Source organism: Onychomys torridus, chromosome 11, assembly GCF_903995425.1.
Source record: "Onychomys torridus chromosome 11, mOncTor1.1, whole genome shotgun sequence".
NCBI classification, from domain to species: Eukaryota; Metazoa; Chordata; class Mammalia; order Rodentia; family Cricetidae; genus Onychomys; species Onychomys torridus.
This window is the reverse complement of record NC_050453.1, coordinates 15,237,894-15,265,270: the sequence shown is the minus strand read 5'-3', so window position 1 is coordinate 15,265,270 and position 27,377 is coordinate 15,237,894. Positions and strand designations below refer to the sequence as shown.

General features: G+C 49.0%; 1 protein-coding gene across 3 annotated transcripts in view; it reads left to right on the top strand.

Moving 5' to 3' along the window:
* The first annotated feature begins 1,668 nt into the window (after positions 1-1,668).
* The window catches only part of Itpkb (inositol-trisphosphate 3-kinase B), a 94,859-nt gene continuing 69,150 nt past the window's right edge, over positions 1,669-27,377 (top strand). Inside the window, exons 1-2 of one of the 3 annotated variants that reach the window (XM_036202067.1) lie at positions 1,669-1,958; positions 3,266-5,347. In XM_036202067.1, coding sequence (XP_036057960.1) covers positions 3,464-5,347 — 1,884 coding nt within the window. In that variant the 5' untranslated portion in view covers positions 1,669-1,958; positions 3,266-3,463. Of the gene's footprint in view, positions 1,959-2,661; positions 2,819-2,855; positions 3,086-3,265; positions 5,348-27,377 lie in introns of those variants that run through there. The other 2 variants (XM_036202069.1, XM_036202068.1) reach the window with 2 other exon arrangements.

Here is a 27,377-nt window from a genome sequence, read left to right as displayed (position 1 = left end):
GCGCATCATATTTGACAGCTGCTAAGAGGCCAAGGATTACTCAGACTAAGTGCACATTCAGGAAGCCTTCATTTCTCAGCTAGGGAAGGCTGATTGAACTGCCTGTGTGAGATGGCGGTGACTGGGAACAGGTTCTCCTGGGAAGGAAAGGGCGCTTTGTAAGTGCTTTGCTGTGTTCTTAGTTGCTACTGTGACACTCGTCATGGTTCTTGGTCTCTCTTAGGGCAATCACCTCTCAGACTTTAGGGCATAAGTCTTCTGGGTTGGACAACTCTTCTTCTTGCCACTAGGGACCAAATAAGGAGCATAGAGGTGGCTTCTTTGTCCCAGGAACCACCTAGAGCCTGAGTTAGCCCTTCAGCAAACACTGGGCTCTATGTATTCAGCCCCATGGAGGGTGGGAGATTTAATCTTTTCATGGCATTTTTTTCTCTGTTTTGTTTTGTGTTTTGCTTTTTTTTTTTTTTTTTTTTTTTTTTTAATTCAGAAAGGACTTGTCTGATTCCAGGAATTCTTGGCTGGAAAAGCTCTTGGTTTCAGATTTGCTTGAGTCTTTTCCTGACCAAGCAGCAGGTTGCCTTGCTCACTTCAACGGTATTGTTACATAAACAAGTAAGCCGTCTGTTTGCTACAGGCAAAGTCAGAGTTTCCATCTGAATTTTGGCTAATCAGGATGTAAGGGTGGATTCAAGCTTTGGATTCTTAAATCTCCTAAGCCTCACAGCTGTGTTTCCCTGTTCGCACTAAATGCTAGGGTTAAGATTTAGGGAATTATGCAAAACACGTTGGCGGTGCCCAGGCTCGAGTGTGTGTGTGTGTGTGTGTGTGTGTGTGTCTTCCCCTGCCCTGTAGTGTTGACTGGTGGCCCCCCATTTTTTTGAGGGTGGAGTAGAACACTTGAAAACCCAGGAGAGTAAGTTCACAGGATATACTGAGTGAGTGGTTTCAGACGTTGATCAGGCCTGAGATCTGGGACTATGCTTTTTCTTAAAATAACTTTAAGAATTGAGTGCAAAAATATGTGAATGGCACAGTTGCTGCATGCATTTATAGGTAAATGCACAACACCGAGTTCCTTCACACATCTAGCAGTCAGACTGCACACCCTTCAGCAGCGCACAGCCCAACCGTCCTCCAAAATACTACCCTGATGCATTTAAAATCTACAACTGTGCAAGGAAATGCCCGACACTATACCTTTCAAAATTTGCCTATTGTGTACAAGCACACAAGCCGTTTATGCAGAATTTTAGCCCGTTTTAACTGCTAAAAGATCCCCCACTAGCGGCTCTGTTTAGCACAAACACTCAAAACTTCATTAAAAACAGTTTTCAAAAGTATCTTCATAAAACTAGGCACCAGCAAACCTTGGTCGAGGGGTGGAAAATAAACCGTATATCTTTAACCCGCAAAAGTTAAAAGCCTCTTTTTTTTCTTTTTTGTTAGCTAACAATGGAAACTTTTTTTTTTTAAAGTGTTTCCCTCCCTCGGTCTTGCCAAGCAATAGAAAAAAAAAAAAAAAAAAAAAAAAAAAAAAAAGAAAAGAAAAACTTGTTCCGCTGAGTTCAACCCCAGACAGGCTCACAACTTCCTTCCTGCCTTCCTCCCCCAAGCCCCCGCCTTTCTGCCTCCTCCCCCAACCCCCAACTTTTTTTTTTTTTTTTTTTTAATCTTACATTGAACAAACACTGAAGTAGCCGGGAGCAGACGCTGACAGCGGTAGTGTCTCCTACCAAGCAAGGAGCAGCTCAGGGTCGGCCTGGCGTTGCCCGCTCGGGGATCGCCTGGCCCCTGTGCCGGAACAGTCACCCTCTTTGCACCCCACTTTTTTCGTCTTCCATAAATTGTTGCGGAAATCCTTTGGGAGCGTTTTCTACTTGAAGCCACCTGGTCTGCCCAAGCCCTGAGTCCCCGGGGCATGTCGCCTGCACGGGACCTGGGATTTTGAGCAATTGCAGGTAAGCGTGGCGGCTCCTTCCTGGCTCTTGCCTCTGAACCCTCTTTCCGCTCCGTCTGTGCTGGGGCTCCTCTGGGTGTTCCGGGGTCGGAACACAGCGCAGAGGGGGAAGGCTGAGGAGACTTGAGAAGAGAGTCTGATCGGGAGGGCGGCGTGGAGTGGCGCTGGGAATAGAGGAGGCGATTCGGCTTTCCCACCCCCTTCCAGGCCCTTTGCGCCGCCGCCTCCCCGGCGCGCTGCGGGCGTCTGGGACTCGGACTGCCGGGCAGCTCTGTTGGCGCCAGGCGAGGCTGCCCGGGATGCTCAAGGCCCTGCCCTCCGCCGCACGGCTCTGGGCTTAGCCTGCAGATCTCCGAAGGGCTGCAGATTCTCCGGCCTGCACACTTAGAAGGCCTCCGGGCTGCAGCCGTGCAAGCAAGTCTAGAGTTCCTCCGAGGGGTGCGGGTTCCGGAGCCTACAGGGACAGCTGGGTGCTCGCTAACAGGATGAGCGTAGGAATGAGGGGCTGCGGGCTCACACCCCTCCCACCCCCCAACACACACACACACACACACACACACACACACACACACACACACACACACACACACGCTGCAGGGTGTGAGGAGACAGTAGGGGGCCTCCACTATTGATCCCTGTACTGGATACTGCAGAGTTTTGTTCCCAGGCGCGCACGCGTGCCCACATTCACAAAACACACTTCTCTGGAGACAGGCATCAAGGCTAGTAGTGAAAAGTGCTTCGCCTGCGCCCCCTGCGCTCTCCCAGGTCTTTCACAGGCCGAGAGACATAGCCCCAAGTCCAGGATCAGGAAAGAAAACGGCCCCGGTCTCGGCTCAGACAGCGGTTTGGGGAAGGCAGGTCCGGGTCAGGTTCCCTGTGACTTGGTCTCTGATGTCCTGAGAGGGTGGAGCAGGGCTGCCTGTCATCCTCGACAGCCGGTGTTTGCTCTGGCCAAGGGAACCTGGTCAGCCTCGCCTAGGGACTCAGCAGTTGTCCCTCCTCCCTTGGCCATCCGCGTGGTTACCAAGACTAATCTTAGACTTTGGGATTCTAAGTGTCCTTAGAGCGTATCTCAAGCTGGGGGAGGTGGACCTCTGCCGGAAAACACGAGCAGAGGCCATCGAGGTAGTCCGGCATGCCTCCTCACGGAGCATCACAGCCCCTGTAGGCCAGGCATCCAGGGGCACCCTGTCCCCAGCATATTGGGGTCCCGGGACTCCCTCTGGCCTCTGCGGGTGGGCTCTCACCACCCTCCTCCCCTGGATGCTTTCTGGAATTCTGACTTTTCTCCTTGTGTCTCGACAGCCGCGAGATCGTTTATGGAGCTTGGGGCGGGGGCCGAGCCCGCGATTGTGCCCGGTGCCCGCCGCCTAGGCCATGCTGCTCCATCGGCGTGCGGAGCGGCGGCCGCCGGGCCTCCTGGACTAAGCCGGGAGCCGCGGGGGGAGGAGGCGCCGGCGGTGCAGCGGGACCAAGAGCCGCGGCGGCGGCAGACCCAGTACTATGGCTGTGTACTGCTATGCCCTCAATAGCCTGGTGATCATGAACAGCACCAACGAGGTAAAGAGTGGCGGCCCCCGGCCCAGCGGCAGCGAGACACCTCAGCCCTCCGGGAGGGCCGCACTGAGCCCCGGCAGCGTCTTCAGCCCTGGGAAAGGCGCCTCCTTCCTCTTCCCCCCAGCGGAGTCCCTGTCGCTGGAGGAGCCCCCGAGCCCTGGGGGTTGGCGCAGCGGCCGGCGTAGGCTGAATAGTAGCAGCGGCAGCGGTGGCGGCAGCAGCAGCGGCAGCAGCGGCGTGGGCAGTCCGAGTTGGGCTGGCCGCCTGCGAGGGGACGCGCAGCAGGTGGTGGCGGCCCGCACCCTCTCCCCACCCGGGCCGGAGGAGGCCCAGAGGAAGCTGCGGATTCTGCAGCGCGAATTGCAAAATGTGCAGGTGAACCAGAAAGTGGGCATGTTCGAGGCGCAAATCCAGGCACAGAGCTCTGCCATCCAAGCGCCCCGAAGCCCGCGTTTGGGAAGGGATCGTTCGCCCTCACCGTGTCCTTCCCGAAGCAGCAGCCAGCCCCCTGGAAGGGTCTTGGCCCAGTGCTCCCCGAGTGTGGAACGGAGGACAAAGTCCTGGGGAGAGCAATGCACAGAGACCCGAGACGCCATCTCCGGGAGGAGAAGCAGGCTCAGCCCACACCCCTCGAAGGACAAGGAGGGAGTGGCTCCTCTTTTAGGCCCCTCCAGCCCGACCAGGTTAGGGACTCAGAGTCCATCTGCTTCGGTGAGGATGGAGAGCGGCACCCCGGCCAGTCTCCACTGTGGCTCACCCACAGCCATGGAAATTGACAAGAGGGTTGCTCCCTCATCGGAGCACTTTGGAACTAGCTTAGCATTGGCCACTAAAGTGGTAACTTCAGCCGCATCCGCTGGACCACACCCTGGACATGATTCTGCTCTTATGGAGGCAGCCTGTGAGCTCGGGGGCGTGCGCCCCTTGGAGGCCCAGATGGAGAGACGGGGGCAGTTTCTGGGCAGGGAGACAGGCTCAGCCCCAGAGCCTGGTGGGACCCACGTTAGAGAACCCCCTGGGAGGGTGGGGACAGGAATTCATCCTGTTGGTAGGCAGGGTTCCTGGACACCTGAAGTCACCAAAAGGCCAGAAGAGAGTACTGTGAATGCCCAAAGCTCAGAGGCCTCAGACGACCCGAGATCGTCTAGACTGCCAGGAGACCTGAGCTCCGTAGGACCTGAGGAGACAGGAAGTAGGATCCCAGAGATCCGAGGACCCGAGCAGACCCTGGACATTGTGAGAGAAGGGTCCCCAGCACTGGGCTTGCTTGGGGGCAGCCAGGCAGCACATCCAGGGACCAGAAATGTGGAGGCAGGAACCCTTTATGGCAGAATGCTGGAGCCTTTACCACCTGGGGAAGTGGCAACAGATTTGAAAGAACCCCAGTGTCTCCCTGGGGGCAGGATGGGTATGCAGCCTGGGAGTTCCAGGGTTTGGCTGAGTGCCATGGAGGAAGATCCCCTGATCTGGACGCGTGACACAGGGGTACAGTTGGTGGAAACTTGGGGAAGCCAGTTGCAGGACAGAGATGCCCACCCTAGCTGCCAAGAGATGCCCCCAGATCAGAAGGACAAGGCCTGCAGCCCCAGCAGCATCCCGGCAGTCATCATCACAGACATGGGTGCTCAGGAGGATGGGGCCTTAGATGAGATACAAGGAAGCCCTCGGGGTCCCCTGCCTCTGAGGAAGCTGTCATCCTCCTCAGCCTCCTCCACTGGTTTCTCCTCTTCCTATGAGGACTCAGAGGAGGACATCTCCAGTGACCCTGAGCGGACACTGGACCCCAACTCAGCCTTTTTGCATACCCTGGACCAGCAGAAGCCCAGAGTGGTGAGTGTTGCTGAACATTTTTTTTTTTTTAATTTTAAGAATTCATGTGTTTCAGCAGACCTTGGATGCTTCATGTATTCTCCTGGTTTCCTTACTTTCTGCTGAGCGGTAAGGACACTGAGCAGGGCTCTGATGGAATCACAACTAATATTTCTCTACAGGCGGGTTTGTTATGGGACACAGAGGTACCAACCAAGAACTTTGTAGGCTGGACAGTTGAATTTGAGTCATTCCTACTTGTATACATCTTTAAAAAACAGGTTAGAAGGAACATACTATTCGTGAATGTCAACAATAACAAACCTTCCTGATTTCCAAAGATAGTGAGCAGAGCTGCTGAATGTGGCTTTTGCTTGCTAAAGTGAAACACTTAATTTCGTGATTCATTCAGGCTGACAAGGATATCTATCGGCTCTGCTCAGCCTCTACTACCAGGCAGAAATGTGAGTTGTTATGATTCTGTGACAGGATCCTGACCTCTGTAGATGTGGTTGTGTGGTTGATCTACGGGATGAGCAACTGCTGAGACTCACTCAGTAAGTTAGGCAGAACTTGGCAATGTCAGCGTAGTTGGCGTAACTAACATGCACTATGACATGTGAATTCAAGGGAAAACTACCTTTTGGGTCCAGTAGATATTTTCTTTTGTAACAGAACGCTATTTGGATTGAGTTGTCTGAGTTAGGCCCATGATGTCTCCTAAGGGGTGTTAAGTTGTGACAGGTCCACTCCAGGTACATTTTCACACGTGTGCTTGGGTTCATTCCACCGACTCTTGGTCTGTCTGTGGCAGGGACAAATGTTTGTTCCTCCTACACGGTTAATCTCAGCTTTGGGCTGAGGTCAGCCTCTTTTAGAAGATGTAAATGTTGAAGTTAGCTCTTGTCAAATGGGATGGCCTTTCTCTTGCCTCTGCAAGGAGGATGGGGGAATTTTCCTCACCTGGCATGCAGGAGGTTGTAGGCTACCTTGCGGGGAAAGCTGCATGGTATTTTAGTGGGCAGCTTTCTGGTTTCATCTTGAATGTGAGATTCCATGCATTTGTACGCGAATAACTTTATCCTTAGTGGATGCGTTACAGTTCGGCTCAGCAAGCCTTCCTAAGAAATTCTGGATTCTAAAACAGGATTCTTTTCAGCTTGCACTTGAGCAATCACAGTCTAGTTCTGAGGATCAGCGATTGCCTTCCCTGAAACTCCTCTGCTAGTGATCTAGAGGCAAATCCGTATGCAAAGTCAAGTCCTAATCAGCCTGGCATTTTGTGGCCAGGACAAGAGCTCCCCAGGCATCTTGCACCTGCTGCCGGGCACCGGCATACTGTACCACTTTTAGAGAAGGGGTGGGCAGCCTGCCTGGTGCAGACAGTGGTCACAGGGCAGATGGGAAATGCTGAAGGTGACGTCCAATGTCTCTGCCCTCTGCTCAGCAGTTAGAGGCCTGGGAAGTAAGAGAGGGTCTTCTGCCCATTCCTCCCATTTGCTTTGAAACCCTGAAGTGTGGCTGGCACACCCAAAAAGCTTTGAGTTGTCATCAGATTTCCATTTGCTCTTTTTTATGGAGGCTGGGCAGCTCTTATCTACTGCTTGTCAAAACAGTCCCTACATCCAAGTGTTGTCTGGGGAAAAAAAGGGATATAAATAATGACAAGTGAACAATTTCTCCTCCCCCTCCTCCTTATCCTTTTCTTCTTCATTTGTCAGAGTAAAACCAGATGTGTAACCAGGGAGGTAACTGGTGTTTTCAAGTTAGGTTAGTGGTCCAGAGGGAGAAGTGAGCTGCTATCCCACTGACCTCCTGTCTTTGAACAGATTTTTGTTTTTTGTTTTTTGTTTTTGTTTTTGTTTTTGTTTTTTTTGAGCTGAGGATCGAACCCAGGGCTTTGCGCTTGCTAGACAAGCACTCTACCACTGAACTAAATCCCCAACCCTTGAACAGGTTTTTAACAACATCCACAGAGTGGAGTCAGGGGAAAAAGAAATCCCCTGCCAGCTTTGCCCTCTGAAGCATGTGAGGCAGAGAGAGAGAGAGAGAGAGAGAGAGAGAGAGAGAGAGAGAGAGAGAGAATCTGAACACGTGTGTTGGGGTTAGAGGAGTGTGGGTAACCAGCTGGAAATGATGGGATCCTAGGGACTTTTGTGCTCTGGTTGAGAGCTTGCACTATGAGCAGGGGTCCCCTCTTAGACTAATTGTGATGCCAGAGCTTATCTGGAACGCCAAACCATCTGCACATTGGGTCAAACAGCACTCATTACCCAGGACTGCTCTTCTGTCTGCAGGAGGCCAGACCTCTTGATTGGCCTGGGGGCCTGGGGGCTGTCCTTTTGATATCTGAAGATAAGTGGGTCCTGCTTGTGCTTCTTGTACTCACTTCTGTGTGTACAGCATTACTACCCTGCATCTGGGCACATTCACACTTGCCTACTTTCCCTCACACATGCTCACTCGTGCTCACCCTCACCTTCACCACATGCCCACGCATGTTCACACTCAACTCCTGCCCACACTCACGCCCATTCGCTCATACACATGGGTTTGAAATGGCATGTTCACACAACCAACCCCGGCCCCCAGACCCATACTGCACCCCAAGGATTTTTACCACTGCTCCTTTCCCCACATGCCCTGGGTTGCACTTTGACCCGTGTGTAATTGGATGTGCAGGTTGGGTGTGAAAGCATATCTGTCTTAAGGACCAGACACTTGGGATTTGCTTGCAAGTAACTATCATGAATATGTCAGTAGCAGCTTAAATTTAGGTCCATTCACACTTACTGTTCCCTGAGATCTGGACAGAACCAAATGGCATTGAGCACAGACGGTGGTCTCTTTCTTCTTTCCCATATTAGAAACCATTTATTTTTTACCCTCCTATATCATTATATTCAAGAGTGTCTGGGGTATTGAGAGTCCAGCAGAGAATATGACATTATAATACAGAAGCATCTTACCTTAGAAAATAGATTGGATTGATTTGTTCCAAAAGTCTACTATCAGTAATGTGTATATACAAAAATGAAACTTGGGGCCAGCAAGATGGCTCAGCAGGTAAAGGTGCTTTCTAACAGGCTGATGACCCGAGTTTGATACCCAGAACCTACATGCTAGGAGAGAATTGACTTCTGTAAGTTGTCTATAGTGTGCGTCCAAGCACGCACGCGCGCGCGCGCACACACACACACATGCATGCAAAATTTCATAAGTCAAATGTTAGAAATTATAAAAAAATCCCAAACTAGCCTAGTATCTGTAGACTATATGAGGAACTAAATATCTTGGCTTGTTTGCCTTCTTGGTGTTTAGTACTTTTAAGGGCCACTGGAATTTTGTTTCTTTAGTCTTTTTTGGGGGGGAGGGATGGGTATTGAGTAATTTTGCTTCTTTTTAGTGAAAAATGAACTTTAATGCATGGCAATTTTTAACCTGTTTGAGGTGGTTGTGTGTGGTTTTAAGAAGTGTATAACAATTTTATGTTTTGTTATCTAGTGGTGAGCACTTTTAAGTGGAAACTTTAGGAAAGAGGTTTATTTTCTTTTTATGTGTGTATGTGTGTATATGTGTGTGTAAACACAAGACGTAGAAGTGTTTCCAGAGCTCAGAGGAATGTGTAGGGTCCCCTGGAGCTGGGGTTACAGGCAGTTGTGAGTTGCCTGATGTGAATGTTGAGAATGGTACTCGGGCCCACAAGAGCAGCAAGCTCTCTTAACTGCTGAGGTATCTCTATAGCCCCTGAAACTTCACATGAGGGTGTTGAAGACCCAGGTTATGGGGATATGAGTTTAGATGGCACGTTCTGTTTTCTGAAGATGGGTGGTCCTCCTCTCCCTCCAGGATGCAGCTTCTAGATCTGGGGTCCCCAGAGTCTTTTATCTGAGATTCTGGGGGTTGCTTTGATTAAAAACAAAACAAACATTTTAAGATTTAAAGGTAACAGGTCCTGGGGTGACTCAGGGGGGTCTATCTCATTCCAACTCTGCAGATACTTAATTCTAGAGACGCAGCTCCAAAGTTGGTGGGTGTGAAGCATGTGTCAGGCCTTCTGGAAGAATTGACAAAGATCCTTTGGCATGGACCTGGGCACTGGGGTCCAAGCCAGGCACCTATAAATGTGTGCTTTATTGAAGCCAGTTGACTGATCAGCCTGTCTCCCTCCCCTTCCTCTACCAAAAGATGGACTCTTTGTGACTTCACTTTGAAAAAAAGCAAACAACCAGAGTGAAAAATGTTGATCAGAGCAAAGCATCAGGCCAGATGACTGAGGTTTTCCTTTCCTTCCTTTCTTTCTTTTTTTTGTTTTGTTTGTTTTTGGTTCTTGGAGACAGGGATTCTTTGTGTAGCCCTGGATGTCCTGAAACTCTCTCTGCGGACCAGGCTGGTCTCGAACTCACTGAGATCTGACTGCCTCTGCCTCCCCAAGTGCTGGGACTAAAAGTGTGTGCCACCACCTCGCACCCACAGGTTTTTATTAGTAATCACGCAGATCTTAGGGACAGTGCTGATAGGATGCTATAGGATCCGTTCTGACTACAGATGAAAAGAAACTTTGCTACTCAGACTGAAGTTTCGAAACTGAGGCTTTGTTGACAGGGAGCCAAGAAGTCCCTTCAAATTGCTGTCTTATCAGAGATGAAAGTGTTTAGCCAGATTTTCATAGGTCAGGTGGGGAAAAGGTGGAGACCCAGCACTCCCCTTGGGAGAACGTAAAAGATACATTTCGAGACATACCTTGCCTTTAAGTTTTCCTAAGAAAATAGTAAGTCTGTCAGCCTTTGGTGGCAGAGAACTGGGTTTTGAGTATGACATAAATCACCCTCAGAGCTCTGTTTGCAAGTGCTGCATTGATACCCAGTCACTCTTCTGGCTTTCTCTGCACATGCTTGCCGAATGTAGTTACAGATTAGATTCAGTTTATACAGTTTATTTAAATTCCTATGAGCATTGATAATATTGTTTAGGCTTGTTTTATTTTGTCTGGTTCCAACTTAGTCACCTAAAGGTAGATTTTTATTTTTTTATTTTTAAAAAATTTAATGGAAAGACATTTATCTTGTGGAAAAACCTCTGTAGATTTCAGATAATCAATAGGTGATTCAAAAAATTAACTCAGGAATTCTTTTAAATTACCTTGTGAAGCCAGGTGTTATGGAATGTACCTGGAACCTCAGCACACCCCCTCCAAAGGATTTCCAGTATGAAGACAGCCTGGATGGCATAGCAAGCCCCTATCTCAAAAACAAGCAAATACACTAATTGTATTGTGGTCACATTATCAGTGTGGAGGAATCTATGTGTTTGAATAGGAGAGGACAGGTTGGCATTGAAGATATGTACATTGCGCTCTTCAGCTCCATGACAAATATGGTTTGTTGTGATTTTGTGTGTGTGTGTGTGTGTGTGTGTGTGTGTGTGTCCTTTATTTTCTCGTGAATCAGAAGGCATTGCTTCCTACCAACTGGAACTCTTTGGTTTTATGAAAAGTTCTCTAGAATGCCACCTGCCCTTTTGGGATTTTACAGGACCTTGAGAGTGTCATATATATGTACTCTGTACTCACTGAACTAACTAATGGTGGGTCTACAGGTGGTCTCAACAGCATGGGTAGAACACTCAGCCTTTCCTTAAGAACAATAGCGGGGTGCCCTTCTGACTATGGAGAGCCACCTTGGAGGTCTGGAAGGTTCAGCTGCCTTGGTCTCATGGGCCCAGCCATCAGCCTTGACTGGTGTCAATCTCAGCTTCAAGCTGAGATCTTCCCATCACCTTGTCTTCTTCTCCCTGAGCCTCCTCCTTCCATTCCATCTTTCCACTGGGCACAGGAGCTCTAACCCATTTTCCAGGTGAAATGTTAACTATAACTATTAATGTAACAGCTTCAGTCTCCTTGGCTGGAAGACAAGACACATAAGCACATGCCATCTCATTTTATATTTTTATATTAAACATAGCAAAATATTTTCTCCTGGTTCCGTAATGAATATTGTCTACATATCCAGAGCATTGTACAGTTGAGGAAGCTGTAGAGTTCACTTTCTCCAATGGTCATGTCTCATAGATGAAAAATCATGGCTGGTACATGTTCAGTATTGTCATAGGACCCATGTTCACATTCTTCTCTCATAGCTTCTTAATGGGTAGGTTCCTTAGTCACCTTCAGAGATCCAACCGAGCTTTAAAGACATTTGTTAAGGACCACTGAGATGGGTAAAGGCACTTGCTGTGCAAACCCGATGACCTGAGTTCCATCCCTGGACCCTTCACAAAGGTAGAAGGAGAGAACTAACTGTACCCAGTTGTCATCTGGACTCCACACACATGCTGTGCCACACACGCACACTCATACACATCACGCACATGCATACAACAATAAAAATAGAATAACTGGAAAATAGGATATTTGGCAAGTGAGTGAGTGAGAATAAAGTTGTCTAGTATTATCTATCTGGAGAAGAAGTGTTGGACGATCTTAAAAGTGCATGAAGAGAGAACAAGCTCATTGCTTATCGCCTTGACCTTGATGCTTCAGGCATAGGCAGGCTAGACTTGGGTTTAGGATGCCTGGATCGAAATCCTGGCCCATCCACGGTCTGTAAACCACAGGAGAACTAGCGAGAGTCAGTGTAGCTTTTTGGAGTGGTGAGAGTTCCATGCTATGGTACCGATAAAGTGCCTTGTCTAGCATCACAGAGCAGTGGCTCAGTCAGTCAGTGACAGCATTGTTGGAAGATTGTGAGCACTGGGGAGGCAGGGGAGAGCCCTGGGTTCTGTGGAAGAAAGTGTCTGCGGCATAGCATCTCCAAGTCCACTCTCCACCCAACACTGCCTCCACCCGAAAGGCGGCAAATTTGTCTTCCCAAGCTGTTGTTTCTCCCACTGCTTAGGAAAGGGCTGGTCTTAGCCTCCACCTCAGTCTCCAGTGCTCGTGAGCAGGCGTGGGAATTTCGTTTAAGGTTTTGGGCTCCAAGAGTAGAGCTGTAGAGCTTGGTCCACAGAAGTGCCTGCTCTGCATGGGTGTCAAAGAACGAGGTTGCCTTACCACATTTGTGTAGAGGACTGCCCAGGGGAGACTTCTCTGACATTTCCTATGCAAAGGCAGGAACTTCCAGGGTTTGTGCAGTGAAAACTGGTTTCAGATACCCATTTCCTTAGTCAGCAACGCTCTGAAATGTTTCACAATAATTCTAAGAAGAACAGCAGAAATTATATCTTTTCCCCTTTATTGAGAACTGTTGGGATAGATTGTTAATGTGATATCATGTGATAGAAGCCCACTCTACAAAAGGACACTAGCCAATACAACCTAAATTTTTTTCTTGAAATTTTTATTTCTCTCTTTTTAGACCAGCTGTTAAGTTTTCTAAGTAATTCTGGCAGGAGATGTAGCTCACTGAGATGCAGCTTGCCTAATATGCTAAAAGTCCTGGGTTCCATTCCTAATACTGAGAGAGAGAGAGAGAGAGAGAGAGAGAGCAAGCTGACTCCAGAGTCGTTCTCTGACTTCTGCTTGTGTGCTACGACACATGTGCGTGTGTGTGTATATATACAATAAAGTGAAAACAAGAAAAGGAAGTTTTAGAAATAACCCAAAGGAGGAGCTAAGGAAGAGATTAGCCGTAGGATCAGTCTGTGATGTCTCCACTCTGGTACCAGCAAGGGAACTTAGGACTTCAAGCATGCTAGGCAAGCACTCAGCCACTGGGCTAGGCCTGCAGAACCTCAAATTATTTTTAAAAAATTGAGGCAAAGTCTCACTAAGTTGCCCAGGCTGGCTTTGGACTCCCTTTATAATCCAAGCAGACCTTGAATTTGAGATCCTGTTTCCTGAGTAGCTGGGGTTATAGGCCTGAACTATAATGCATTGTATATGGCCAGCACTAGAGAGGCCTGGCTAGTCACTCTTGTGTATGATGTCATCTGGTGTGGGAGGAGGATGTGTTTGTATTTCCCCATCTCTGAATGGGTAGGAACTGGTTCAGGCATGCTGGGTGTAGAGGTTAACTGTCATCACCCTCCTGGAAGCTAGTGAAGCTCGCTGTTAGCCTGTTAATCTTTCGTTTTACTTTTGTGGTAAGATTCGGATAGAAAGGTAAAATGAAATGATACAGAATGACAAGCACAGATGTGGAGATTATTTCCGCTGACCTCGGACCAAGATTAGGGCTGGCTTAACCCTGAGAGGATACGTGTGGATGCAATACAAGGAGCTGGCCCTCCTCAGAAAGGATAGTCCCTTGCTTACTTTATAAAGGTGGTCCTAAGGCATCATGGGAGGGCATGCATGAGGTGCTTTGAGTGTAGTTCCCTGTTATTAACTATCTTAGAGGTTCCCTGCAGTCTGCTCCCTTTTCCCCCACCACATTTAAGCAGAATGAATACATGATTGTACTGCTTTCCAACCGGCCGTACTGCATTGTATATGGCTAGTGCTTAGCATTTTTGTGCACCAGCGAGAAATATACAGCCTGCTTCGGTGGTGGTGGGGGATGTATGTGGGTGTGTGGCTGCATGGGTGTGGGTATAGAGGGGTGTGAGTGATTCCCCGGTGCCTGGCCATCAACCCAGCTTCATCTACCAGCCTCTCTCGGTATACTGTGAGGTAGTTAGTGGGACCTGGGCTATCACAAGGGAGGTCACTGCACCCCCCAGGCTGTTCTCAGCAAGGGTTTTTCCCAATTTCTGCTGACATTCTTTCCAGGCTCAGTTCAATTTGTTTTCCTCTTTGCTATGGCGACTGATGACGGGGGTGGGGGGTGGGGGGGTGTTGTGAAAGGTATAATTGGGCAGGATCTCCTCTAAGTGTTTCTCCCCCAGTTCTGTGGGAGCTGTTGTTTGTCTAGTCCCCTGCTGATGCCCACGTGGGGACTCTCTTCTCATGAGCTAGACATCCAAGTGGCAGATTTAGTAACACAGGCCTCCCCAACTGTGGAGACAGGGTGCTGGCGCGGAGGGAACATGGGAGTATCACTTTTGTAATCCTTATCTCACCTGAATCTGGTAGCAGGAAGCTGGAGAAAGGCCCGTGAGGGACTGTGACTTACACAGCTTAATCTCTTAACAATGCCGAATGGAAAATCCAGCTGCCTGCCAATGCTTTAAGAAATGGCCAGGAGATTTGGTCAGGGTCAGAGAGTCGTGCGCCACAGATCACTGAGCCCAGGGTAGGGAAAGGCTGGCAGGATGGATGAGAGTGCACTGTTAACGTTTGAGAAACTGTTACAAAGCCCTTTCTAGGTAGTGGCACGGTGTGACTATGAGAACTTCATCTGAAGGAGGTGATGGAAACATTCCCCCTTTCTTGTTTTTGTTTATTTGGATTTGAGATGGTGTCTTATAGCTCTGGCTAGTCCACTTTCCTCTACCTCCTAAGTGCTGGGATTACAGGTGTGAATCACAGCAGCAGCAGCACCCCCACCCCCTCCTCCTCCTCCTCCTCCTCCTCCTCCTCCTCCTCTTCTCCTCCTCCTCCTCCTCATCATCATCATCACCATCACCATCACCTCCATCTTTTTCTTCCTCCTCCTCTTCTCTTCTTCCTCCTCTTCCTCCCCCTCCTTCTCTTCAGTGGTCTTCTGAGACCTTTTCTGAGCCTGCCCTAAGACTCATTTGGTAAACTGGAAACATTAGTGACTCTTGGCTTCAAGAAGAGTATGTATATATTCTTACCTTCCTAAATTAATTTTAATTTTGAGCACTATAGCACTACTTTTAAAGTGGCCTCAAAAGAGGGATGGACCAAAAAAGGAAAAAAAGATAAAAAAAAGCTGAGTGTGGTGGTGGCACATGCCTTTAATCTCAGCACTTGGGAAGCACACACAGGCAGACCTTTGTGTGTGAGATGCTCTTAGTCTGTGTTGCTTCATGAGAATTTGCAAGGCTGTGACAGACAGACACAACCCTGTCCACAGCAGGGCTGGTTCTGACAGGGACATAGTAGGGAGCAAGGACTATGGAATGAGTAGATGTTCTGGGTGACACTGTGTCTCCCCTTCAGCTGGATTATCGTCTCCTTCCGCCTGAGTGGCTGTGCTGTCCAGACTCATCAGGGTGCATTGCCTCCACAGGCTATGGTTGGTTCATCAGTGGGCCATGAACATCACGGGCACAGCAGAAGGCTGTAGCGTAGTGAGTGAGACATCACAAAGCCAGGGGTCTACCATTCCCAGAACTGGACTGGACGGATGAGGTGAGACTGCACACTATTTAGAATTGGAGGGTGCTTAGGTAGTATCCCTGTTTCTGCCTTCTCTTGGTTGACTTGACGATGGTCTGCAAAATGAAAGACAGAAATTCAGGCTTGAGAAATCCTGGCTATCCTGGACCTCACTCTGTAGACTAGGCTGGCCTTGAACTCAAGAGCGATATGCTTGCCTCTGCCTTCCGAGTGCTGGGATTCAGAGAGTGGCTTGAGTTTACACAGTGGTTATTTGGTACTGTGCTGGGAGCCTCTTCCGTATGGCCCAGTCTTAGGATGGATCTGGCAACTTCGGCCTCTCTTCTCATGGAGCCGCCCAAACGGCTGGCATTTACGTGGCATTCCTGCCTACCGGTACCTATGATGAAGAGAATGGTTTAGTTGATGCTGCCTCAGTCTGTCTTTGGGGATCTGCCCTCTGATACCCAGGGATGCCAACAGACATGCCTGTGATTTGCAAAACTCCAGAACAAGTTGTATTGCCATTGGCCAAGCACATTCATTAAGTATGAGTTAATAAGTAATGAATCAGTGTGGGCGTGTGAAACTCAGGAAGTTTGGTATGTGGTGTGGAACGGGGAGTCGAGGAGTTGGATTTGGGTAGCCGCCATTCTGGACAGAGCATGCGGTAAAGGGCTGATGAATTTGCTGCCTCTGTTGGAAGTCTCAGGATTCACAAGCTCTGTGAGGCCCGAATGAAAGATGGCCACCTTTGGCAGCCCAAGGCTGACTGGGTGTGTGTAACTCCACAGAAATTGGGCCTCAGTTAATGGAAGATGAGGGCTTGGACAATTGTCTTATACCCTGGGAAGCTAAAGTGGGGTTCTGGGCTTTCCATACCTTATCTCAGTTCATCAAAGGGACACAGTCTGGAAGGGAGGGGGGCTTCTGTTCAACAGATATTACAAAGCTTTACTTTATGAAGAATCCTGAGGGAGGTGGGCTGAGTGACACCAGATAGGAAGCCTGAGTATGGAGACAGGCCGTTCTCTGAGTTGAGGCTAACCAAACCCGGCCACTTCCTTACTGTGTGATCTCTGAGAAATGTCTTAACATCCATAAAATGGGATGGGCAAATCCCAAGTAAGGTTCTCGAGTCTTCTGTGAGGGTCTGTTTGCAGAGCCCAGCAGACCATCTGGACACAAAATGCTCAGTAAATGGTGACTGTGTGCCACCCTCGGCTTCTTACCCTGGGTTCCACCATTCTCTTTCCTTTGAAAGTGGAGCAAGATGCCCAGGGATCATTTCTAATTTGGGTGCTTCTCCCTCACAAAAACTAAATGGTCAGGAGCTCTGATGCTGAGGTTTATCAGATGTCTGAGCTGGAGCAGATAGGCTCTGTGGTGCGGAAAAGGGAATTGGTCTCCCGGAGAACGCCCGGATTCACGCTCTTGCTCTGTCTCCGGCTTTGCTGAGACTTTGGGGTCTGATTGTTTCCTTACCTCTAACATGAGGACAGTGGCCTTCTCATGGGATGTGAAGTGAGATAATGGGCCTCGGAGACTGGACGCAGAATGGGTCTGGGGGATTCCTCTTCCACCCCCACCACTGAGAGTGGGTGTCTAGCTTGCCGTCTCCAAGGGTCCTGCACCACAGCTGCTGTCTCAAGTGCAGGACAAAATAGACAGTAGGGTTTACGTTGTCACGGAGGTCCCTGCCTCGTGGGAGAGGCCTCATTTTCTCAATAGGACACTGAAGGTGACGTTTCACAAACAGTCTTCTGGATTCAGCTGCTGGCACGGGATATCTGGTTACTGGCCCTGGGAACTAACCTCTTTATTCTGTTGTGGAGATGGAAAGTGGCTGATGCCACTCTGGCACAGAAATCCCAGAGTTTGGGGGTGTGGGAGGCCCCCCTTGTTTCCTTTCCCCTCATCCTCTGCTTTCTTCAAGTGTCTTTTGGAGTCTCCATAGCTCCTGAGTGACTGGGACGTGTGTGTGTGTGTGTGTGTGTGTGTGTGTGTGTGTGTGTGTGTGTGTGTGTGTGGTGCATGTGTATGCATGCGTCTCTGTGTGATGGGTGCAGATTTACTGGCTTCGTCACACGTTGGTTAAAACATGCCCTTCTGAGCACAGCCGCTTTCTCTGATTAACGACTAGTGAATGATGCCCAGCACCTGTACGTTTCACAAGGACTTGGGACCAGTTACGGTCTGTAGAGCCCTCTTTGCACCCCTCTGGCCTCTGCCTTTCCCAGGACTCCCTGAATGCCAGGGCTGCTTTTCACCATCAGCCACAGGCTGGGATGGTGGAGTGGGATGGAAACCCAGCTGGGTGACTGGAGAAAAACTGACTCAACTGGGAACTACCAGCTCACTTCTGAGTCACAGGCAGGTCTGCAGGGACCCTTGAAGGAACCTAGATTGTGTGGTGGCCGCACAGGCTAATGGGTGCCCCTGCCACACTCCTGTTATGCCCGGGAAGCATGGTGTGGCCATTCCTTTTCCTCTTGTCTGTGACATGGGACAGACACTTGTGGTGTTAACCCTTAGGAGGTCAACAGCACCTTGGAAAGTCTTACTAAATCCCTGGCTACTCAGGGCATTGTTTGGGCGCAGCATGTCTCATATCTGCCTTGCATGCACATCTCTGCAATCTCCAGGTTCCTTCTGTCATGGACAGACAGGATGGAGGGACTGATGTCCTGGAGGAAGGAGACTATGAAAGAGCTTATTAGCATTACAGGAAGGTAATTAGTTTTAATTTCAAGTGAAAGCCTTATGGAGCAGCATCTGGGATACTGTTTACCTTGCGGTATTACACAGTACATTAACAGTCTGCTCTGTCAACTTCCTGTCCCCCTGTAGTTTGCTGGTTTCTCTGAGAAGCTACACTAAGGCCCATAGGGCTGGGGCTTGAACGTGGCTCAATGGCCCAGTGCTTGCTTCCTGCTGATGTCCCAGCCTGATGACATTTCCTGGTCTGTAACTAACCCCAGATACCAAGGTGGTTTGGGATGGCAGGAGGGTCTTCCAGAGGATGAACCCTCAGGACTCACAGGTTAACTTGAAGGGGCAGGGCCCTGAATGCCACAGGTGGTGGGTTGATGGAGGCCACTGTGTCCATAATTTGGGAACATGGAACATTGACTTTGAAAAGATTTTAGGAACCTTAGAAAATAATTCACTGTGACCTTGGAATGTGAGCCCTGAATATAGGTTTAAAGGCCAATGGTGGGCTGGGGAGATGCCTCCGATGCTGAGATGCACTCCTTATGAGCGTAAGTACAAGACTTTGATCCCCATCACTCAGTCAAGAAGCCAGGCATGATGATGCACACCTGGAATCCTAGTGCTGGCGAGGCAGAGACAGGTAGATCTCTGGGGATTGTTGGCCATGCAGTCTAGCCAAATTGGTGAGTGCCAAACCAAGTGACATATCCCGTCACACACACACACACACACACACACACACACACACACACCCCAACACATGGAGATGGGATAGAGGCAACTTGGATTTGTAGTATTTCTCTTTTTTAATTATTTATTTGTATTTTATGTGCTTTGTTGTTTGCCTGCATTTATTTCTGTATGAGGGTGTTAGGTCCCCTGGAGTAGGAGTTACAGATAGTTGTGAGCTGCCATGTGGGTGCCGGGGGTTGAACCCTGGTCCTCTGGAAGAGCAGCCAGTGCTCTTAACCCCTGAGGCATCTTTCCAGCTCCAGTATTTCTTATGAGACTCACTGGAAGTCATAATTTTCCTGCAAATTTAGTGTGAAATAACCATGTCAGGAGCTGCTAAAGATGCTGAACAGCCTTAGTATGCACACTGACAATGAAGATGGTAGCAACCGTGGTTTCAGGAATAGGTTTGGTGTGCCAGCATATTGCATGCATTGCTTTGCTTGATTTTTTGCAAGGTAAGATTTACCCTTCTTCCTTCTGGGCAAGGAGATTGAGGATCAGATAGATGCAACTGTCAGTCCCAGGCTCATAGCTATGGTTTGAACTCATTTGTATCTCCTGAATATTTGCTGTTGTCCACAGGCAGTAACCTGGAGATTGGAGGAAAGGCGTGGGGCTCTGTGCAGAAGAGCCCTGAATTACTTTTAGGCCGTGGGCTTTGGGAGAACTCAGTCTCAAGTATGCTGGATACACGGGGAGATGGGCCGAGTGCTGGGAGATGGTTGAGAGAACCCAGGCTGATTGTTGCTTAGGTAATACTATATCCAAGGAAAGAAAAACAGTGTGTTTCCATGGCTGTTCCCAGCAGCATCTGAGTCTGGTTCAGGATCAGTTTTCTATTCCTGGAGGTGGAACTGAGGAGGACTTTTCCTTCCAAATAAATGTGTCTTTGTTTAACAGTATGAACTCAGTGGATGCAACTGTATCCAGGTGAACTAGTGAGGCAGCCTGGCAGCCCCCCCACCCCAGGTGATGGGAGGAAAGGATGTTAGGAACAGGTCATAGTTCCTGGCTGGTCAGACGAAGCCAGGCTTGGAGGGGTTGATAGTGGCATCCTCAGGTACCATTCGGTAGCTTCATCCACAGGGACTCTGCCTGCTGCGAAGAGAGAGAACAGAAGGTAACAGACTTGTCCTCAAGACGTGTGTGTGTGTGTGTGTGTGTGTGTGTGTGTGTGTGTGTGTGTGTAGGCTTTCCACAGGTATAGAGCACAGACCTATGAAGACATGGTGTGTCATGGGCCTCTTTATTGCATAAGGCTTCCTGGACACTGTCAAATGCAGCAATGCAGTACCGGGGCATTCTGGAGCAAGGGGACCGACCCTTGACGCTGACCCTTTTGAGTGAGTGGGGTGAGCACTGTTGGAGGACTGGAAACATATTAGCAATTCGATTGGAATTGAAGGCAGTCCAAATAGGTTACTTGCCTACAGACCTCACCTTAAATTAAGATATTATTCTCACTTGGATGAGGAAAAGAATGCTTCATTTCTGAAGGGCCAGTGGATAGGGGCCCAGGCTTCTGTAGCTGATTGCCTTGGGGTTCCTTACTCACAAGAGGAGATGTTTGGACTGAAATGTGAACTCCAGGGACACCCTGACTCCTCATAAAGACAAAGTTGCTTCCGTGTGAGCATTGGAAAGGCCATTTGAGACTGTGGGTAACCAGTCCTGGGGTATGGTCAGTCTGGGTGGAGTGGCCTCTTAGGGATTCCTCAGTCTGAAGTTGGCTGATTCGAGCTCTGTCTTTATTTTTCTGAGGCTTTAGGAGGGGACACCTGTGTGCTTCCCAGGGTTGGACTATTTCCAAATAAAAAGCCGCTGTGAACATTTGTGTGCATTCCTTTGTGTAAGCATAGACTCATTTCTCCACAATAAAATGCCCTGAAGTGCAATTGCTGGAGTCTATGTGTGGCGTTTACTTAAGTTTGGTTTTGAAGAATTATTTTGTATTTTTTGGCTTACTTATTTAATTTCAAGAAACTGCCGGACTGCCTTCCAGAAGGGCTATCTCATGGTACACTCTCTCAACAATATGAGTGGTGGAATTTTCTCTACATCCTTCCCTGCATTTGGCATTGTTATTCTTTTAAATATTAGCCACTCTGACACTCAGGCCAAAAGGCCACCCTTTGTTTGTAAATATTTACTTGTTTAGGGGTGTTGGGGATTGAACTTAGGATCCATGCACGCTCTACCCTTGAGCTACCACACCCATAGCCTTCTATTTTGCGTTTAATTTGTTTAACCCTAATGGCTCATGGTGGTATGCTCCCTTTTATATAGAATGGCTCCTTTTATGCATCCTTCTATTAAATGATCTGGCTTAAAAAAAAAAAAAAAAAAAAACAAGATGAGGGGTTTAGCTCAGTGGTCTAGTGCTTGCCTGGCATGTGTGAGGCCCTGGGCTTCACATAGAACGCTGCGGGATGGGGGGGGGGGGGGGGGGATGCACAGGAGTGCTTCCGAAACAGAGCAGTGTGCCCGAAGTCTGGGGCCCCAATGTGAGTCTTGCCTCTCAGGGGTGTAGCTGAGGGTGCCTTTCTGCTCTGACCATCTTCTAACTCCAAAATAGAACACTGCTCATTGGTGGGCACCCTCGGCGGTAGCTGTCATGTGCAGGCAGCTAGGGTGGCAGTCCAGCCCATGATCCATCCTGTCCCACCCTGTCTCCACAGGACCCCTCCCAGGCTGACTCAGGTGTTGTATTTAAGGAAAGTTGTCTGGGGATTGTTGGGCCTGAAAATAAAAACAAACAAAGTAGCAGATGTTGAATTGTCTCCTCGTGGCCACCATTGTCTTGGGCGCCTTCTGGGTCTCTCTGGAAAAACAAAGCCCCTCCCTCCCTACTCTCCCCCCCAAGAAAAACAGCAAAGGAAAGGGGACCCGGGGTCTAGAACAGAATCCTGGTGAGTGTTCCCCAAACCATCCTGCTTCCACATTCCTTCACGTTCTATATACCAGCCCTTCTTTTCTCTGCTCTGACAGGGTGAGTTCGTTCACACCCAGCTCAGATGTGGAGGAGCAGGCCCCACTCTGAGTGAAGCCCATTTCTGCCAAGGTTCTTTCTTTTGGGTCTCTACAGCCTAGGCCTGCTCTCTAGACACAGTTTTGTGATTTAATTGTGCTAAAGGCTCTAGAAATGCTTCTCCTTTATTTTAATGTTATGAAGAAAAAAAAAATGGGTATGTAATTTAGGAATATTAACCACACCAGTCACTGGTGAGGAAAGTAATTCTCTTTAAAAGCAGTGGTCAATCTCAGGATGCCACCTTATTCTTAGGATTCTGCCAGCCTGAGCAACATCTGGAGGGTTTGCCTCCACTAGGAAGCAGGGGAAATACCGTGATGTATGTGTGAGTGTGTGTGTGTGTGTGTGTGCACTTAAGAATGTGTCTTTGTGTGGCGAGTGATGTGGTGAGGCTTTGAGTGTGTGAGATAAAGCAAGCACCCTTAGACTAGATTCCAGTGAGTCCTGAGAGATGAAAAGGTGTGTTGTTCGTTCCTTATAGGATTGGAAAAGTCTCCTTTGCTGAGTTTATGTTTAGCTGTTTGTCACAAAGAAAGGATTGTGTTCTATGTGAGCTTAAGGGTTTTTGGACAATGAGCAGAGGGTTCTCATCCGTTTTTTCAGAGCCTTGGAAGGAGAGCTTCAGCAAGATGGACACCCACTGGCCATCCACGCTCTTCCAAAGGTGCACGAGAATGGCCTAGCACGTGTCAGTGGTCAGGGGGTTGGGTCCAAGCCCAACTGTGTAAGTGAACAAATGATGGTCTGATTCTGAGTATTTTTCTGATTTGATACATTTGGAGAGGCTTGGAGCTGGTTTGAAGTTGTCCCACAGATTTTTTTTCTTTAATTAAAAATCTCTCCTGCTTTATTTGTGATTCAAATTAAAATTCAATGTTCATGCTGTTTTAATCCTAAGACTGCAGCACAGTTATCTGCAAGCACTCTGACTCAAATCCCTTCTTCTAGATGGCCCTGGTATTTGCAGAACTTGAATTCTTCTAGATGGATGAGTGTGTTTATCTTCTGTTGTCCTCAGGGATCCAACCCAGGGCCCTGTTCATGCCAGACCAGCACTCTACCAACTGAGCTGTCCTCACCCCATCTTCTGGGTCTTGAAAATGTTCTGGCTCAGGGTTTTCATTGCTCTGGTTTGTACTAGTAAGAAATGTACCAAAAGCAGCAGAGAAGATTTATTAACTAGAATGGTCTCTCTCTCTCTCTCTCTCTCTCTCTCTCTCTCTCTCTCTCTCTCTCTCTCTCCCTCCCTCCCTCCCTCTTTCTCCCTCCTCTCTCTCTCTCTCTCCCTCCTTCTCTCTCTTTCTCTGTCTCTCTCTCTCCCGCCCCTCCCTGACAAGCTTTTATCTACTTGTTACAAGGAGCTATCTCTCAGAAGGTGGTGAAGAAGCTGAACTAACACTTGATCTGCACAAGCCCAGACCTAACGCACACTGGGCGTTAGGGCTAGTTACACAGGAATGTGCATGTCAGTGGCAGAGGGCACATTACCATACCTGACACCTAGTATGCATCTATCACGTGGTGGGTGGTGCATGAGAAGTTAAGTGACATGCCTCAAATGACATTGATGTGAGAGAGTCAGGACACGACCTTAAACGATCTTGTTCTAGAACCAAGTTTCTCAGCCTTGGCGCTGTTGGTGTTTGGGGCCAGTTAATTTGTTGTTGTTGTTGTTGTTGACACTGTAGGATATTTAGCAGCCTTCTTGGCAGAGAATGTTTTGTCAACCAAAAAGCTCCCCATGGCTGGGTGCCATGGCGCTCACCTGTCATCCGAGTACCTCAGGGGGCTGAAGCAGGAGGACCGTTGGAGCCCACAAGTTCACCATGGGTGGTGCAGGAAGACCTTGTCTCAAGCAAAGGCTCAGATATTTTTAAGTATCTCTGAAGGGCTGGTTCCCCTGGTCAAGAGACTCGATTGTAAAGCTTTCTTATGCAATCATTAAGAGAAAGGAGCATCCATTTCATAAGAGTGTTTGTGGAGCCACTAGATTTCAGATGGGAGTGGAGGACAGATGCCAACACTATCTAAGGCCCTGAGAAGGAGAAATATTCTCAGAGACGGTGCTGATTGGTTTGAATTTTGAAGGCATTAACCTGGTCATAGACAAGGGGGTGGGTATGCAGAATAGGACTCATGCGCAGGAAAACATCGAAAACAAGAGAAAACCGGCAGGCTTGTGGGGGAGTGTCCTATGTGTGTGATAGGGAGTTGTCCTTGGAGGCTTCTTTACCCCTCTGCTACTGCTTTCTTATTCTCTTCTCTCGGCAATGTGATTCCTACCTAAGATCAGGATGAGCTAAGTATGTTGCAGTAACATACAACTCCCCATTAAGCTGCTGGAAGCGGGAAAGCTTTCTTCCTTGCTGGTGCTACAGACCCGATCTGTGCATGGGCTCTGCTACCTCTTGTCCTGGCCTAGGCTCGGGTGGACGATGCTGAGCGCTGTGGCATGGCTCGTTACCCACCGAGCTATGAAGACGCAGCCCAGAGACGTGACATGTCACGTCTGCTCACATTCAGTTGGCCAGACAAGACTCCTGTAGTCACCAAACTGAGGACCCAGGGGATAGAGCCCTTGCTGTGTGCCCAGAAGAACTGAACACATTGAAAAAATTAAGGCGGATGCCTAGAACTTTAGGCTGGATGTTTGTTTGTTTTTGTAAATACAGCCTATGGGTGGTAGATTAGTTGATGGCGTGGGTAGTTGCTCAGGACATTAGTTAACTAAACTCCAGGGTACATCCTTTGGCTATTCATGTGGTAGAAAGAGCAGCCTGAAAGCTCTAACCCAGTGTCATGGGAATGATGCCCCCTTCAAGTGTAGCTTTACCATGCTGTGTCTCAGAATACATGCCACAGAAGTCACTGAGATGAGTCTGGAAAACCCAGACACAGTCCTCTGTCTTTGCTAGAAGCTCCTTCAGGCCACAGCTTTGCCCCAAGCCCTGGGGTGCGGAGATAGGAAACCGGCTGCCGTGGGTCTAAAATGGGATGGGACCGGAAACCTATGACCAGGCCAAAGTCCTTGTCACGCCTGACAGAGGGGCACGGAGGTCTTAGAAAAACAGATAAAAATAGCAGTTGATTGCCACTTCCCTCCCCCGAAGCGTTTTCTCCAGACCTGATTCCGCTCTGTTTCTGAACCATGAAGTGAACATTAAGTGTGGGGTTGGGGTGGGCACTGGCGCCCACTAACCAGGCAAAAGCAGTCAGTCTGGAGATGGGGGTGGGGGCGGGACAGAGGTGGGAAGACAGCTCCAAAGAGCTACCTTGGTCAGGACCCGCTCACCTCTGCCTCTTATCAGAGCCTCTGTGTATATGAGCTGTTACATATGTGCATGTATGTGCATATGCAGTTTATAAATGTATGTGGTACATATGAATATATGTATCTTTATGTATACGTGTGTTGTATATATTCATGTGTGTATGTATGGGTGTGTGTATATATGAATGTGGGTATATATAGGTATGTCTACATATGTATAGTATGTGTTCATTTGTATGTTTCTGTGTGAGGGTGTATATACATGTATGTGTATATATATACATGGGTATATATATTTATATATGGTATGTATTTTGTGTATCTGTTATAGATAACCTTTTCTTTGGGTATAGCATGATGAACATGCAGTTTATAAATACATGCAGCACATAGGAACATATGTATATGTGAGCCTGCAGGGTGAACCTGCAGAGTGCTTGGTCTGTGACCTGTGGCCACAGCAGTGAACAGATGCTATTGATAGACCGTTAACACTCAGTAGCAGAAAGAGAGGAGAGAGACCTAGACTCACGGGGGATTTTAGTTCTCACTGACCACACTGCCACACGCGGTCTGGGAGGTGCTATGGCACACGGGGGCGGGGGGGGGGGGCGCAGTTAACTGAAGATGAATGCAGCAGTCTTGACCAGGCTGTCATCTACCCGTGCTGAAATGAGGCTTTTCTGTAGGGCGGGTACTTCAGGCACCCACGTTGTTCCTGTAAGCGACCCCTCATCCATGCTCCTGAAAAGAAGCCTAACAGTCTCATTAGTCTGCGGTAGCTTGGGTGGCATCGTTACTTTGGTCTGCTGTTGGCTCCCTGTCTGGGGTAAATATACCTTTGCTCACTTTCACCCCAGGAAAGTCACACAGGGGCATGCCAGTGTATACACATGTTATAACTGTGTGTACATGTGTGTGTGTGTGTGTGTGTGTGTGTGTGTGTGTGTGTGTGATGCTTTGTCTATGTGTGTGCCTGTGGTTGTGTATATAGCAAATTTTTATATGTTTGTGTGTGTGTGTGAGTGTGTGCATTCAGCTGTGTGTAGGTGTGGGGTGTGATCACGTAAGCACCCAGGGGAAGGTGTGATGGGTACTGAGCTAGATGAGCACCACTCTCCTGAGTGACTGCTGCCTGACTTGGGTCACCTACAACTTCCTCTTCCTCTGGCAGATGCTCCTGGGCACTCAGTGACCGCGCCGGCCCTCTGACATTTTCATACTCTGACCCAAATTGTTCTTTTCTCACCCAGAGGGCAGTGAGGCTTCTGGTAACAGGCCCTCCTGAGCAGGCACCCATGGCCTGGCTATTCCAGGGCTGACAGGAGCCCAAGAGCTCAGAGCCCAAGACAGACGGGTGGGCTTGAGTTAGGCACAATCTGAGGAGTGTAGGGCCAGGCCAAGCACAGTTCCCCTCCTCCCAGTGGGTCCTCCCTGCCCCCTGGCCACCATGCCTTCCGCACTTCGGGTTTTCTCGGTGTGAGATGTGCATACTGCATGCAGCTCAGCAGACAGTGTTTGCAAATGTCTGGGCTCTGGAGATTTGAGCATAGGAAGCCTGGCAGGAAGACACAGGCTTTCTTTGCCTTTTTCAGTTGCCTTGTGGGAGTGGTTGCCAACACCTTGCTCCCTCCTTACTCTGCTTCAGATTAAGGCTGAATATGACAAGAAAGGCAAGAGCCAGAGGCTGTGGGCCTGCATGGGGCCTGGAAGCCCTGGGAAAGGAACTCCGCTGCTGGGGGCTGAGGTATTAGGCTTTGAGAAAGGCTTGTCTTCTCAACAAGCCTTACTGTGATGGGAGGGAGCTGGTTAAGCCTGTTGCCCATGCCCTGAGGTTTCCGGAAGACACAGGTGCTATGTATAAAACCACAGAGTTACCTCTGCCTTGCGAAGTTTCCATTTCCACCCTCTGGCTTACTGCACGGTGCTGGGGAGGAGGCTTCCTGAGTCTCCCCTGGAGCTCGGGGGCCAGACCAGGGATGCATTCTGTGAGGAGAAAACCTTTCCCCAAGGAGACCCCTGTGGAACTGGCTGGAGAGGAGGGAGAACACAGGGGTACATGAAAATTCCACCTCTCTCCCGTCACACAGCTCACGGCTGGAGCAGTGGACCCCTGAGACGAGCGTGGGTAGCA